Source organism: Nanorana parkeri, unplaced genomic scaffold, assembly GCF_000935625.1.
Source record: "Nanorana parkeri isolate BGI_ZX_2015 unplaced genomic scaffold, ASM93562v1 scaffold415, whole genome shotgun sequence".
NCBI classification, from domain to species: Eukaryota; Metazoa; Chordata; class Amphibia; order Anura; family Dicroglossidae; genus Nanorana; species Nanorana parkeri.
Window position 1 is genome coordinate 408,506 of NW_017306683.1, and position 15,718 is coordinate 424,223.

The 15,718-nt window shown below is 40.2% G+C and overlaps 1 protein-coding gene across 2 annotated transcripts in view; it reads left to right on the forward strand.

The window, feature by feature from the left end:
• KCND3 (potassium voltage-gated channel subfamily D member 3) overlaps positions 1-15,718 on the forward strand; it is a 375,874-nt gene that overhangs the window by 325,994 nt on the left and 34,162 nt on the right. For both annotated transcript variants that reach the window (XM_018559764.1, XM_018559765.1), the window contains exon 3: positions 14,048-14,149. In XM_018559764.1, coding sequence (XP_018415266.1) covers positions 14,048-14,149 — 102 coding nt within the window. The remainder of the gene's footprint in view (positions 1-14,047; positions 14,150-15,718) is intronic.

The window sequence follows — 15,718 nt, forward strand, 5'->3', positions numbered from 1 at the left end:
TAGGATTAAGTAACTTTAAAGCAGACCTTTCACTAAGGACAGCTCTTCTTGCTGATATGAAATCATCTTACATTAGTTATCATTACATTAGTTAAAGTGACATTAAAGTCAAAAAATGTTTTCCCTCCCCCCAATGTTAATTAAAGCACTTACCTTAAAATTATGTCTCTTAATCCTTTCTTCCTCTTCTTTCGTGTCCTTTTCATCTGTCCCTCCAGCGCTGCAGCGGGTGTCCGATCCAGCGCTGACTCCTCTGTCCTTGCTGGCACTTCCGGTGTCTGCATGCGTGTGCTCGTAGACTTACCTTGCGTCTCTCCTCGTCTCCCGGACAAAAATCCAAACTGCGCATGCGCCTGCCCCACGATGCTTTGCGACCGCACGAGCAGTTTCAGATTTTTGGATGGGAGCGAGCGGGTAAGACAGGGGTAAGTTTACTTTCAATAGTTCTTTATTGAAGTCAAGTGAAGCATACATAACAAAATGCATATAACATAACCAACTTAACATCCAGGATACAGTATGCTTTGCAATATAATTTCCATTTATAGGGAGGTTAGGAGGAAGGGAGGATGACAAAACAAGTGGAAAGAGAGGAGGGGAGGAAGGAGGGAAGACAAGGTATGGACCAGTTATGCGTCAGGCAATATTTGAGATCAAACAATGCAGTATGGATGTACAATCCATTTTCTCCAAGCTGAAAGGAATATAGGATATGAGTTATTTTTCATGGCAAACATCTTTTCATAAGAATATTGGGTGTTAACTAATGAAATCAGGTCAATGATGTTAGGAGGAGTTGTTTGTAACCATCTACGGGTAATCAACAATTTAGCTGCATAGAGAATATGCACAACAATAGTGCGAGTTGCCGGTGGGAAAATATCAATATTAATATGCAGTAGGGCGAGTTCTGGGGATGGAGAGAGAGGTGAGGGGGAAAAATGGGAGATAATACGGAAGACTCCATTCCACAAAAGGAGGGTTTAGAAACCCTTTAAACAAACTTTTTTCTTTTACTTTTACTTACAGTTACTGTTTTTCCACTTCCTGGTTGAGCAAGGTGCTGGTGATATAGCCTTGGCCTCACAGGTGTATCCAGGAAAGGCTACATCACCAGTGCCTTCTTGAGAAATCTCATCTGCTGCTATTGGCTATTTATAATTGAAATAGCCAATAGCAGGCTGACTAATGCACCCGCCCACTGCCTGATGTCAATCACAGAGGAGGGATAAGTTTATCTCTCAGGTCTGCTAATTGACATCAGGCAGGGGGTGGAGCAATAGCCAAGTTTAAATAGACAATGGCAGGCTTTGTTTATTTTTTTTCTCTTTGTTGCGTTGGGGTCCCCCTTAAAATACCTGCCAGGCCCAAATGGCCTGGTATGAATCACCGGGGGAACCACATGCTTTTTGTTTAATTTCTACATCGGGGTCCCCCCTAACATTCCTACAAGATCTAAAGAGTTTGGTAAGAATTGCCGGGGGAACCGCACGCTGTTTTGTTTTGTATACATCAGGGGTCCCTCTTAACATTCTTTATCTCTGTGGACCGTTTAACACTTTAGTGTATTCTGTGACAGCTGTCAGATTCTTTGTCAGCAAAGAAGCAGAAGCTGTTACAGATAAACACATATCTCTCAGTTTCTTTCTTTGTTTACATTTTGTACCAATATTCTGTTACTTTGCTTTTATTTGGGATACTAGTCAGAGAACGGTAAATAACAGCTCTCCTGCTTCTTTGTTTCGTTCTGAATGAAATTCAGATGTATTAAAAAATGTCATTCTCATTCAATACATTTTCATCAAACATTTGGATTCGTTCGGATTCATTATTTCTGTCATTCTGAGATTTGGATGCATCCGAATGTCCGAATTTACAGAAATGCGTACAGTTTTCAATAAAGAACGCACAAAATCACACATGTTTATTCTTTAGTAGTTGAGTAGTAGTAGAGTGAGAGGTTACAATGTTTTTGGTATTGAATACAGTATTCATTCTGCTGAGGAAGAGCATTCCCAGCAGCCATACAGACAATGTGCTTCAGCTGTGTTAGGGAAAGTAAAGGAAGTTCTTCTGATGAAGTGCATAAGGAGAAATTAGCTTGTAGCCACTGGCAGATTTGTTAAGGTAGAGGTAAACCTTTACTGAGTGTCATGTAACTAGCAAGTGCTGTCTCGAATGGTTTGGGGGGTACGGTAGGTAGAGGGAAGGGAGGTTTTTTTAACCTTTTTACATCTTTTGTTACATCTTAGTACAAGCTCTATACAACATGTTCCCTGCCCACATGCACGACAGTGATAACTGGCTGCATGTGTTTTTTAACAGGGCATATTTCCTAATTGTTGCTTGCTAAAAATATTTTTTTACAGGCCTTTTTTGCCATGACCATGTAAAGTCTTCTCTATTGATGTCCCCTACTCTTCTAAAGTAAAATTACCTGCAAAAGCGATTCAAAAGAAACATTTTTGCTAAAAAAAAAAAAAAGAAGATAAACAAATATTTATGCAGGAAGCTTTAAGTTTTGTTGTTGTTACTGTATATGGACCTGGATAGTGTTTTGTTGCTGTTGCCCACTCCTCAGTTGGGGCGTCTTTTGGATGTCCTTATAGTCATTGAAAGAACAAGAAAGAAAACAGGGCTTTTTATATACTATAAAATCAATTTCTTGGAATTTATTGAGGGATGCAGGTTTCACTCATCTGTGTCTATGATCTTGCTCATAGTATTGCTTTTTTTTTTACAAAACTGAAGAATGCTGGGACTGGGAGGGGTTATACTGGCTGGAATGCTGTTTTTTTGTTTGCTAGTGTCTAAATCCTCCTGTAAGAGGCAGTATAACCAATTGTCTTTGAATACTGTGTCCCTCAACGAACTCCAAAAAATGTTTGAGAATGTGTGTCATTTTTTTGTTTAGCAATATGCCTTCGATTCTATTTTTTACTTCCTGAAAGGCTTAGATGGGTGACTTACACGACCTCCCTACTGTCTGTTTGTTAAAAAAAAAAAAAGCATAGTAAGGGTACATTCATAATCGGACATCTAAAGATGGGGTTAGAGCAACTGACCAGGAGACCAAGCCTGGAAATTTAGGGATCCAGAAGGCTCAAATCACAAAGCTTTACAACCTACACAAGGATAAGACTCTTAAATTCAGCTATGCGGTTATTTTATAAATCTCATTGGACTTAGCTGAAAAAACTGTCTTTTTTTTTTAATATAACACCTAAAATTGCCCTAGTTAAGATTATCCTGGTAAACCTGTAAAAAGGATGCTAGATCTCAATATGCTTGCTAGAAATCATGAATATAAAATATTCATATTTAGTATTTCATATTCATCTGACAACAAAAAATGTAATTATATTTTTTAGTATTGATCATAATAAAGAAAAGATACAAAAAATGTATTTCCTTTAAAGAATGATTTATGGGCCTATTCCTTGACTAATTTATTAAGTTCGCCCTTTGCTTTTTTTTTTTACAGAAAACTTGCTGCTAGTTATTATTTATGCTAAATCACCAATTGCTAAATTAGCCAACACAAACAGCAATTGTACACAGCTGTTCAGTAAGAGTTCAGTACATTAGCACCAGATCCCACATGAACCAAGAAAACAAAGTCTATGTAATAGCTGAAGCCTTGCTCAGGGATGCAAATGGGACAGCCATCAATGCTGTTGGAGCTGAAAATACATTTCTCTGACCCCATCTGCAAACTGCTAAGCTATGTTTTAAATAAGAACATCTATTTCAATGAGAAAGTAGACAATTTCAAACTGTCAGTGCATTCAAACAGTTAAGATGCAGCTCAGAGGAAAACAGCTATATATGGGCCAAAAAATATTTGTATGGAAACTATTTACTTGCCAAAGGGTTTATTGTTCTGTTCACTCAGTCTTATGATGTACATGCTACTGCAATTCTGTATAGCCAGGAAAATTACTTGACAATTTCCTGGTTCAGTTTTACAGCTCCCTCTGCCAGCTACCTGCACATTAAACAAAGAGCAAGCACTGTGATGATGCTGATCCATTGCCCATTGATCAGGCTAGAGATGGAGATTTGACAATGAAAGTAGCAAACCTGAACTTGGAAAAAGGGCTGTAAAAACCAGAACAGAACCCAGAATGTTTCTTTTTTGTCATGCCTCACCCTGCTGCTTGATTTACTGTTTATCAAGAATGATACACACTTCAAATATCGGTGGTGGGCAGGAACGGGGTTTGGAATTCTAAATGAAGAGAATGTAAATGATTAAAGTGTTGCCTTTTTTATACTTTACTACACTAATGTCTGTCATGTGTTTCATGTGCCACGCCACATGTTTAATGTGCCATGTCACGTGTTATGTGCACTAATAGTTTGAAACTACCTCAATCTCTTTTCTGACTTTAATTATAACATTTTTCCCAGTCACCTAAAATGAATTATACCTGTTATGGTAGCTAGCACAGGGGGGCAAGAATACCTACCACAAGTACTGCTGTATGAGACAGGTCAAACATCCATTCCAGCAACCAGAATACATCAGTCAGTACACTCAATACCCTTTCAGTCAGCTAGAACAAGAGGCCAGAGCAGCCAAACCCAGGACGGGAACTAATCCTACTCAGCTTTCCAGGCACTTGTTACAGCTGCCAGAGCAGGACACAAAGTGCTCTCGACACCTGTTCTGGAACAAGGTATCTAGATTACCCTTATGACTTATCTGAGTGTGTACTGCTGGAGCAAGAAACAACCAAAATACTGAGCTAGGTCACCTAGTGTGCAAAGCACCAATTCTAGCATTCAGTAAAGACAGCCTGTATATTTATGACCTTTTTTTGCATAGTGGGAAAGGTTTAGAACCTTTGCCTGGGTTTACATTGCTATCTATGGCTTCTCTGGGGAGATTTCCCTTTACTACTTGTCCTGGAGATATTGCTGTCACAACGATTGGAAGTAAAGCAAACAAGGACATAACAGTAATAAAAACATAGTTAAGCAGATGAAGGCCAGAATCTCTTTCAGCATTTTATTGCTGTATGTCTCTCATCTGGAGATCTTTCCTCACTTCCTGTCTTGGTGACAGAGTTGTACCTGAGATAAAGGAGCAAGCAGGAAATCTTTACAGCAGGCCAGACAGCAAATAAATACCTCGCAGAGATTCTAATTCATTCTACTTCACTGTTCCAGGGTTCTTATTATATTCAAAACTACAAAACAGTTTTGGCTGGAACAGGTAACTGGAAGACTTGGTTCCTTGCTGCGTGAGCATATATCATCAATTAATGAAATCTTGAAGAAACCTGGGTGCTTATTTCAGGCAGGTGATATATGGATTTAGGTTACTAAAGGTAAATATGTTGTTCACTTTCGAAGGGAATATCCCCTTAGCTTAGTGAATAAGCTTAAGCTCTGCTGACTTCCATCATCCTTACATGTGCAAGCTCTGCAGCTTCGTAGTGCTGAGCAAAATAGTGAAAAAAGTTGAAAAAAAGTAAACAAAAAAGTTTACAGATGTAAATAAATGATAAATTTTTAAAAAATAAAGATTTTTCTAAAAAAAAAGAAAAAAATCAATGATTATTGAAAAAAGAAAATAAAGATTATTGAAAAAAGAAAAAAAGAAACAATTGGGCGGGGCTAGCAGTGACAGCTAGCTCCGCCCAACTGTTTCCTATTGGCCGGGACCTGCTAGAGTCAGGCCAATTAATAACAACCGGGCAGAGCCTGCCGCGACGTCATGGTCTGTCCCGCCAAGTTGTCATTGTTTAATGACAGTTCAACGTCCCCAGGTAACCTGGGGACACTGATCTGTCATTGCAACTGGACGGAGCCAGACGTAAGATTACGGGTGGCTGCGCCGAGCTGTCAGTTGAGAAGCTTTGGGCCAGCCAATGGCTGGCCGTTCAGCCCGCTTCGGGTTTCACTTCGGCTCAGTCGAGCCAAAGCATATGCCTTCGGCTCGACCAGCTTCGGGAGCTGTACGGGCTATAGTGAATAGCCCGTAGAGCAGCCCTTCGGTTCTACTGAACCAAAGGGCTCTGGCGGCCCAAGCTAGCCGAACGATCAGCCAGAGCTACGGCTGATCCTTCGGCTAGCTTTGTGATTAAATCTGGATTAGGGACTTCTAGGCCAATAACAAGTTAAAAGAGTTAAAAGGTGTTCAAATCTTCCATTATTTTACAAAAAAGCACTTTTATTTCTGTTGGTGACCCCTATGTCACTAATGTGTCCTATAGTGATGTAGGAGGAACCAGTGCCCAGCAGGGCAAATGTAATCCAATGCACATCAGTGCCCACAGCTGTTCAAGAATCATGTTGTAACACACTGCCCACCAGACAGATAAGTATAACATTTCCACTTCACACTAGAAAGTATAAAAAAAAGTCCCTTTCCTGCCTGACAGTTTTATTATAGTGCATAAAAATTTTCTAACTACATACTTCATAGTACTGATCGGTACTGCAGTTCCCTCTGTTCCTCATCTCTGCTTCTCATGCCCACTCAATGGTTTAAGGATGCATGCTGTGCTTTGGCATTTGTTGGCTTCTTCAGGGTTGCAATGCTGCAGCCCGCATCTGACCTCAGTTAAGCAATAGATCCGTCCAGCACTAGGATTAAACCTGTCTCAGTGTAGTGACTCTGTACTTACACAACAATACCTGTTGCTCTGCTGTTGAAAGCTAGTCCTGTAAATACTGCACTCTGCTTCTTCATATATGATTTGGTTTATCTTTAAAGGAGAACTATGGGGTAAGTTGTCCCCATAGTTCTCGTAATGGTCACAGGAGGACATATACTAGCATCCTCCCATGATCCAAAGCTCAGTATATTGCGAGCTACAGCTCACGGTATACTGAAACCACCGCAGCTGGGACGGATCCCGACATTACTGTTGAGATCCACCCAGCTGTGTGAGTGACAGCTGGCTCTGCCTATCTAGAGGAAGAGCCAGCTGTACCCGCCCCCAACCCTTCCATTCCGCCAGTCAGCGCTGGAGGATCGGAGCAGGGAGGGGTCACGGCTCTCTGCAGGGAGATGATCGAGAAGTGAGCGAGCGAAGGTATGCGCTCGCTCACTTACCGATCTTTTGAGCCGACGTGTGACAGTTTCATTGTGACACGTCGGCTCGAACTATGAGGCTGAGTAAAAATCACTCACCTCAAAGTTCTCCTTTAATATCAGCTCCTGATCTCCTGCTCCTAGTTCGTACACTGCTTGTTTCATTACTGCAGCTTGGCCCATATTCTATTTTCTGTTCTCTCTCTGCCTCTTGTCCTTTTACTTCATTCTCTAACTATGTTTTTAAAATCTTACCCTTGCTCTACCTCTTGTCTGAACATGATTAAAATTCTGCCTGTAGGGTTACTTATACTTCACTGGGCTTGTTGTTTTTTTATACTTTCTAGTGGAGGTATCAATCAGATATGCTGCAGCCTGGGCATTGTCCTGCCACTGAAGAAATTAATTAAGTCCACCCAAACTGTTCATATGTGGTTGCATACTGGTGGGCTGAAACAAACCCTTTCTCAGGAACTATGTGACTTCCAAGCAGTTTAATTTTTCTTGCTAAATTTTTTATAATGTGTAATCCTTTGCACTTAAATGACAAATGGGTGGACATGGAATTTTACGTGCAGAGATCCCAAAGAGCCATAAAACGCTGGTTAGTGATTCATTTATGTGAAGGAATAGTTAATTTGGGGATGTTAGATAGTATGAGCTCTTCTAATCATTTAAAATATGTGCCTAAAGCCTAGCACTCAGTCTTAGTGTTTAGCATTATTGGGGGTCTTGGAATAGCACACAGGAAAGATATTTGCACATAGACCCCTAAGTTACTGTTTTCAGTGGGGGGTCTTTCTTTTGAACCTCATTCTTAGAGGTTCAAAAGAAAGGTCCCCAGATGCTGGACCCACACATCCATAGCCCTCTTGCTATGGGGATATTAACCTACACATCTGTTTATTGGATTTATATCTTTCTGGCAAACGTGTGTGTTGTGCTGGTTGGTCCATTTCTGCTTTATTAAAAAAAATTTAAATTAAGCAGTCTGGGTTCCTAAAAATGCCAATTTGTAGTTTCACAGGGAACTGTTCCTTTCCTGTCATTAAGTGGTGGTTAGCATTACTATGCAGCATTGTATCTCAGAGGCTGAATTTTATCTTCCATCGTCTGCCAATTGATATTAGCCAAATTGCCAGAATAAAGTATTACAGGTTGGCAGCTAAAAGTACAGCATGATACAAATGCAGAGCATTCATGAAGTGCTCATTATTTCTAGGTTTTGGAACAGTGATATCAATGATATTTACCTCTACAATTACAACACTTTGCTACTTTTTAAATTAAATGTAATTAAATAATATTAATTAGGTTGAGAGGAGGACAGTTTTGCATTTGCTCATCAAAGTATTACAGTCGAAATTGTGTGCAAATATAATTATGACAGTCTCTATTCTCATGTATGTACCTTTTGTGAATGAAGAATATAGTGAGGGATGTAGGCTTTTTTTGAATGCAGATGCAATAGAGAAAGGACTTGGTGCATTTGATTAAGCAAATTACAAGTACTTGGCCAGTATCCGAAAAAGAATGATCTGTGTTGAAAGGAAATGGTACTGTTTGATGCCTCTGATAATGGTTGCTCGATTCACTCTCTTAGAGACAGGGAAGGGTGTAGAATCTCAAGCACAGAAATAAATGATCAAACGGGCCAGGTCTCTTATATGGTAGCATTACAGTTTCTTTTAATCAGTCAGTGGCAAAGGGTATCTGTAATGTTATAGCAATGCTTGGCTTTCATTGCCATCTCTACAAGGACTATAATGGTTATTGGCAATAAGATGTACTTATTTCTGTCCTGAAAAAGCATTCAGCTACCTGCAGCATATAATAGGGCATCTATCTAGGCACAAATTTCTGTAACCAGTACAACTTTTTTATCAGATTTCTACTATAAATATGAATGCCATATATTTACTTTCAAGAATCACAAAAATAATAATTTCTAACATATTTTAAAAAACAGATGTCATACACAGCAAGAAATAAGTACACATTAGTGGACCCTTTGGAAACACCTGGATTTCTGCATCAATAGCTCTTAAAATGTTGTTGACTCTTCAGTTAAATCACAGTAACAAATAAACACAATTTTCTAAAAGTATCAATCCACCTAAAACTCATATGTTGTCGTTCTTTCCCATTGTCGCCTTCTCCAGCTCTTCCTTTTGTATTCTCCATAATCAATAAAAGATCAAACAGAGAGAGTAAGTCCCCTTCTTAATGGTCTCAGCTGTCTCAGGAACTAAATCAGAGATATATCATCCTCTAAAACCTCAAGAGATATACAGTGAAACTTTAAAGTTTTTGACTAAGTGGAATGCACAAAAAGTACAACATATAGAGTTGAAATCTAATTTTATGTGTGTAGTGGACCGATAAAATCAGAGAGGCCCTGAGGCATAATTGGTATGATCACTCCAGATGCCTGATAAGACATGAACTAGGCTGATAAAGTTGGAAGGTCCAGAGGGGTAATGAGTATGAGTGTATTATATTCATTACCCCTCAGGTTCCCTCCAATTGTATCAGTCCAGTACATAATTTCTTCAACACTACCATACCCTGATGAAGGGTGGCCCTTTGAACCTCCAAAACACATTGGATTTTATGACAGAGTCTGAATAAAACTAAATCTGGACTTTATATGTTTTGCTTCTGCTGCCTAAGATGAATCATTCTCCCACCTTCTGCTTAAGAGATCCAGCACCTTTCTTCTAATTCCCTTTAAAGTTTGTTTACCCTTTGGAATTTTTAATACTTCTGTATAAATATTACTTAAATGTCATCTATTTTTTCATGCAAATTCTAAAACTAAATAATGAGAACCCAATTAAACAAAGTAGTAAAAAACATATGCTTTACATTTACTGTATTTTTGAGAAAACGATTCAAAGTTGCTGTGCATTTTTGTGTGTGGCAAAAGTATATGAACATTTGATTTCAGTAACTGGTATGCCTCCCTTGGGCAGCAATAACTGCAACTAAACCTTTCCAGTAACTGTTGATGATATCTGCTCGGAGGAATTTTAAACTATTCTTCCTCACAGAACAGCTTTAAACTTTAGAGTTTTTGATGGCCTTGAACTAGCTGCTTTAGGTTATTTCACAACATTGATATAACACAAAATTTCTCCTGCTTTAACCATTCTTTGGTATAATGATTTGTGTGTTTAAGGTCATTGTCCTGCTTCATGAACCACTTACCCTTGAGTTTCGGTTCATGGACATAGATCCTGACATTTTCCAGCAGAATGTACTGATCCAAATAAGAATGGATAATCTCATTAATGATAGCAAGCCATCCTGGTCTAGAGGCAGCAAAGTTGGCCCAAACCATGATACTACCACCACTGTAATTCACAGATAGAATAAGGAAGTTTGGGCTCATTCACATGGATGTGTACAGCTGTACAACATGCATGCCAGGCAGAAACCTGCGCCCATTAGAGACAGCTGGTGCATGTAGCTACATGCAGCTGTCTGTATAACTCAATGATGGGATGTGGGTGCAAGCTGCTACACACCGACCTGGACTTGCACATCCGTACAGGTATGGACATGCGCCCTTCAATGTGTACTGCCCTGGCAAGACTTTACAGCGATGGTGAGACTGCACAGCCCTGGTAAGACAGCACACAGCCCTGTTGAGATCCCATGCAGCCCTGGTGAGACCTGGCACATCCTCCTCTGACTATGCACAGCCCTGGTGAGACTGTACAGCCCTGGTGAGACAGCACACAGCCCTGGTAAGATCCCATGCAGCCCTGGTCAGACCCCGCACAGCCTCCTGAGATGTCACATAGCCCTGCTGAGCAACACAGAGTATGTAGCTTCACATTTTATTGCTTTGCTGTATCATGTATTGCTGAGATTTGTAGTCCTGTATAGCTGATGGTATTCTGCATTGCTGTATAATGGATTGCTCACCCCATATGCAAGTAAAGAATGCCTGTTTTTATGCAAAATGGTGCTAAAAGTATGTAAGGGTGTATAGCAGTGTACACAGGCCCGGCGCTACCGCAAGGCAAGTCAGGCGGCTGCCTGAGAGCGCTGCAGGGTGAGGCCGGAAAAAACAGGGCATTTTGACAAGTACTTGTACTTGTCAAAATGCCCCGATGTTTGCGCTATGTTTTTTTTTTCCACTTACCTTCAGTCCGGGAGAGCAGCGGCGAGTCAACGCTGGTCCAGTGGGAGGAGCTCCAGGTGGGGTCCTAATTTAGCTGGCCGGCGACTGCCAGAGGATCCCGACACGCGCGGCACCTCAGGCAGTTGCCGGCCAGCTAAATTAGGACCCTACCTGGAGCTCCTCCCACCGGACCAGCGCTGACTCGACGCTGCTCTCCCGCACCGAAGGTAAGTGGTAAAAAAAAACATAGCGCAAACATCGGGGCATTTTGACAAGTACAAGTACTTGTCAAAATGCCCTGTTTTTACAGGGGGGGGGGGGCGCAAAAATGCACCTTGCCTGTGTAGGCAAGAATCCTAGCACCGGCCCTGAGTGTACAAGGTGTTAATTGAGAATCCTGATATTCTTTGTCATCACTTTTTAAGAATCTATCTCAAACATAGCAGGGATTAGGGAAATGGTTTAAAACTCAATACTGGTCAGCCTATTTGTACATTAGTGTAGAGAACTAACCCCAGTCTGACAGATGTTTATTGCTTCAGGCTATTATTGATAGGCTGTATTAAGATTCTATGGCTTTCCAAGTACTGTTTGTGACAGCCAATAAGCCATTTATGATGGTGCTTATTAACAGACTGTGCAGATTTCAAATTTTCTTTTTAGATTTACGATGGTCTGCTTTGGGTCTCTGGCTGAACTGTGTTCTAGTGTGGAGGTGTTCAATCTGGTCTGTGGCTTTTAAAATCAGATTTAAATCTAAACATTTTGTTGCAGACTTGCAAATGTAGGAGAAATAAGGATGGCACTGTGTGCAACATGACCTCCCCATTCTCTACACTCAGTTTGGAGTCATCAGAACTAATTTTTTTCACACTTCTCTCACCTCTAACAGTCCATGTTGTCCTCTTGACATGAGCAGAACCATCTGTTCTTGGGAGAGCAGCAACACTCTGTTGTTGCGGTAGATTGACTAACTGTAGACTTGTGAGCTCCTAGGCTTTTAGCAATGCTTTTCTAGTAACTTCCAGAATTATGCTCTACTCTACAGTAGTTTATTTAAGTAGCTCCGACATTGTTTTGATCAGGGCAAGACCTTGGGATGGAACCATTTCAGGAAAGAGCGCTTTATTTGGATTCAATGTGTATTATATGAAATGTATAAAGTATTTTGATTGATGCTATTAACAACATTAACATGTTTTTGTTAGCAGTTGTTTTAAACATAAGCCCCTTTTTCCAGATTAATAGTAATGAGGAATGGTGGCTATTTACTTAGCTAATATGGGTTGAAGTTAATGTACAGATTTAAAATCCACTCAAAATAAAAACCCCTGTTGATTTTTCATTGAAATATGCGTCCCTGTTAAGAAGAAGATTCCCTTTCTATATTTATCTTGATGACCACTACCGCCGGGCTAAAAGAAAGGGAAAATCATACATTTAGAGGACAAATCTTTCAATAGGGACACTTTTTTCAATGACTAATGGCTAAGAGGATTTCCCTCACTTTGGAAAGATTTCCTCTCACTTCCTGTTGTGTCTATAGGACAGGGAAGGGAAATCTCCCCAATGGGACACAGATGGCAAAAAAAGAAGAAAAAACCTGGCACAATTTAACCCTCCACTACTCTATCCAAAATTAAAAAATGATTAGCTCTAGATATACATCTAAAATATATTACATAGTGGACCAGTGACGCAAGCTGCAAGCTATTTAATGTATAGGGTTTAGAATGATTATGCAAATTAAAATGAATATGCATTCAATCAAAAAGGATGCATAAACCAAGTCAAATCTATGTAGAAAATTTACAGATTGTTCATTTACGTACATGTTCATGCTTTCAAAGAATATAGTAAGTAAGAAAAGATGAAAAAAGACTATAGGATTATTGTGACATATAGAGTGATAAATACAAGGCAGCTAGGTGCATTCTTGCATGGCAGCATTTTGTTTCTTCTTTCTATTTCCTCTCTTCCTTTGTGATGTTAAAATGTGTATTTAGTAATGAAGTATGTAACCCACAGTGTAAAGCTGACCATACACAGATAAAATTTTGACCATTTCCCACTGACTCGGCCAAAATTCTATCTGTGGGTGGCTCTATCGGCCCCAGGAAAAAATATGTGCAGTCATTGTGCAGGTATGCTGACAGCTATGGGTGCTGGCTGTCAGCATACAATAATGGCAGGGGAGATTCCTCTAACTACGCTGTTTACCATTGATGAAGGAATGAAGTGACTTCTCTATTAAGGCCCCGTTCACACTGAGTGATTTATCGCGTGGTAATTCCCGCGTTATCGCGGCTATTTACCGCGCGATATCGCTCTCCAATGCTTGGCAATAGGGCAAAGGGTCCTGCTGTCGCGGGTCGTGCGTCGCTACAGCAGGACCCTTTTTGGAGCGGATTTTGCCGCGATTCTAGCTTGCCCAATGCAAGCATTTGCGCGATATCGCACGACAAACGCGCAATTTGCGAATCGCGCAGTGTGAATGGGGCCTTAGATGCAAGGATAGCTTAACACTAACATATGTGCATTCTTGTGCCCTGACCATCCCATTCAGTAGATTCCTTACCTCTTTATGAACTGAAAGCTTATTAAAGAACAGTGAGTGATGTGAATAATCCTTTATAGTAGGTATAGTGTTTTGTGATAATAACGACAATATATAATTATAGGAAATAAAATAAATTATTTTCAAGCCTTTGTTTTTTGCCTGGGTATACTGAAGGAGTTAATTCACTGTATGGCATATTCATCCTTTACATGGAAATAAGCAAGTTATATATTTGTGAATTTTCAACATTCAGTTTCAAAGCAAATCTGTTTGACTTTGTGCTAATATTGTCTATTCTGTCCTACAGAAAGCCAGGCTTGCAAGAATTAAAGTGGCCAAGACAGGAAGTTCATCTGCGTACATGCACAGCAAAAGGAATGGCTTGCTCAACGAGGCACTGGAACTTGGGGTATGTCTTGAAAAATGTAAAATGTTGCACTAAAAATGCAGTTTTTTTCTTTATTTTACTATTGTTGAATCTAATATTATAGAACACATATTTCTCAAACTGCACGTCATCCCAACCAGAGTAAAATGTAAACTGCAAAATTGGTTACTTAAAGAAAAACTATGGCATGCCATTAAAAAATGCGCTGCTGCACTTAATTATAAGTACATCTGCATTAACAGTTTTCTCTTAGTCCCCCTGCAAAGTCCCATAAGTACCTGCTGATCCTGACAGTGAAATCCACCTCATGCAGCTTCCTTTGATGGTGTAACAATGCTGCATTGCTCTTGAATTCAGAGAAGAGTTGATACTCTCACGTAGGCTGTGCCTACTTGTATTACAGTGGGATAAAAAATTTTGAAGGGGGGCCACTGTTGTCACATCTGATTCACAAGCCTTTACCTTATTAGTCAACACCCGGCCACACCTAGTCCTGCCCATTTCTTTCTAGATTGACAGCACTGCTTCTGTTGCTGAAACCCTTCCACTGTTAGCTGCACTGTCTGGAATCAGAAGTGTGTGACACAAATAAAAAGCTGGCAGAGGTTCTAATTCTACTTCGCTTTATAAAAAGCCATTCACTATTTATGTTGGTTATTATATGTGAGTGCAATCTCTTACAAGGTACATATTTCTGCACGGAACAGACATTCAAAAATGTGTTGCAGAAGGTTATTTGGAAGCTATCCAAATATGTTCATCGCTTTTAAACTATTTTTTGATCTTGTCCTTTTGGTACAAAAAAAAAAAAAACAACAACATTTCAACATTAGTGACATTATATGGGGCAAGGTGCAATTTCTTCACCTGATCACATAAAGAGACCACAATCTACTTTGGAAACTAAATACATGAATGCAATTTGTATTGCAATACATGTAATTACAGTGTTCTCTGCTGCCTCACTTTGAGTTGCATCAATAAGCAGAGATATATCAATGCCACTACTCTGACTGATGATTGATGCTTTTGGGAGTGTTGGATCCTCAGACTTCGTGCCACCTGCAACAACCACTGCATAATAAACCATGAGAGCCACTGCATAGTAAACTGTGACAGCCACTGCATTCTAAACCATGAGAGCCACTGCATAATAAACTGTAACAGCCACTGTATAGTAAACCGTGACATCCACTGCATAGCGAACCCTGACAGCCACTGCATGGTAAACAGTAAAAGCCTCTGCACAGTAAAAGATTACAGCCACTGAAAAGTAAACTGTGGCAGCCACTGAAAAGTAAACTGTGGCAGCCACTGCATAGTAAACCATGCCAGCCACTGTATAGTAAACCGTGAAAGCCACTGCATAGTAAACCGTGACAGCCACTGCATAGTAAACCATGACAGCCACTGCATAGTAAACTGTGACAGCCACTGCATAGTAAACCGTGACAGCCACTGCATAGTGAACCGCGACAGCCACTGCATAGTGAACCGTGACAGCCACTGCATAGTGAACCGTGACAGCCACTGCATAGTAAACCGTGACAGCCACTGCATAGGAAACCGGGACAGCCACAGCACAGCAAA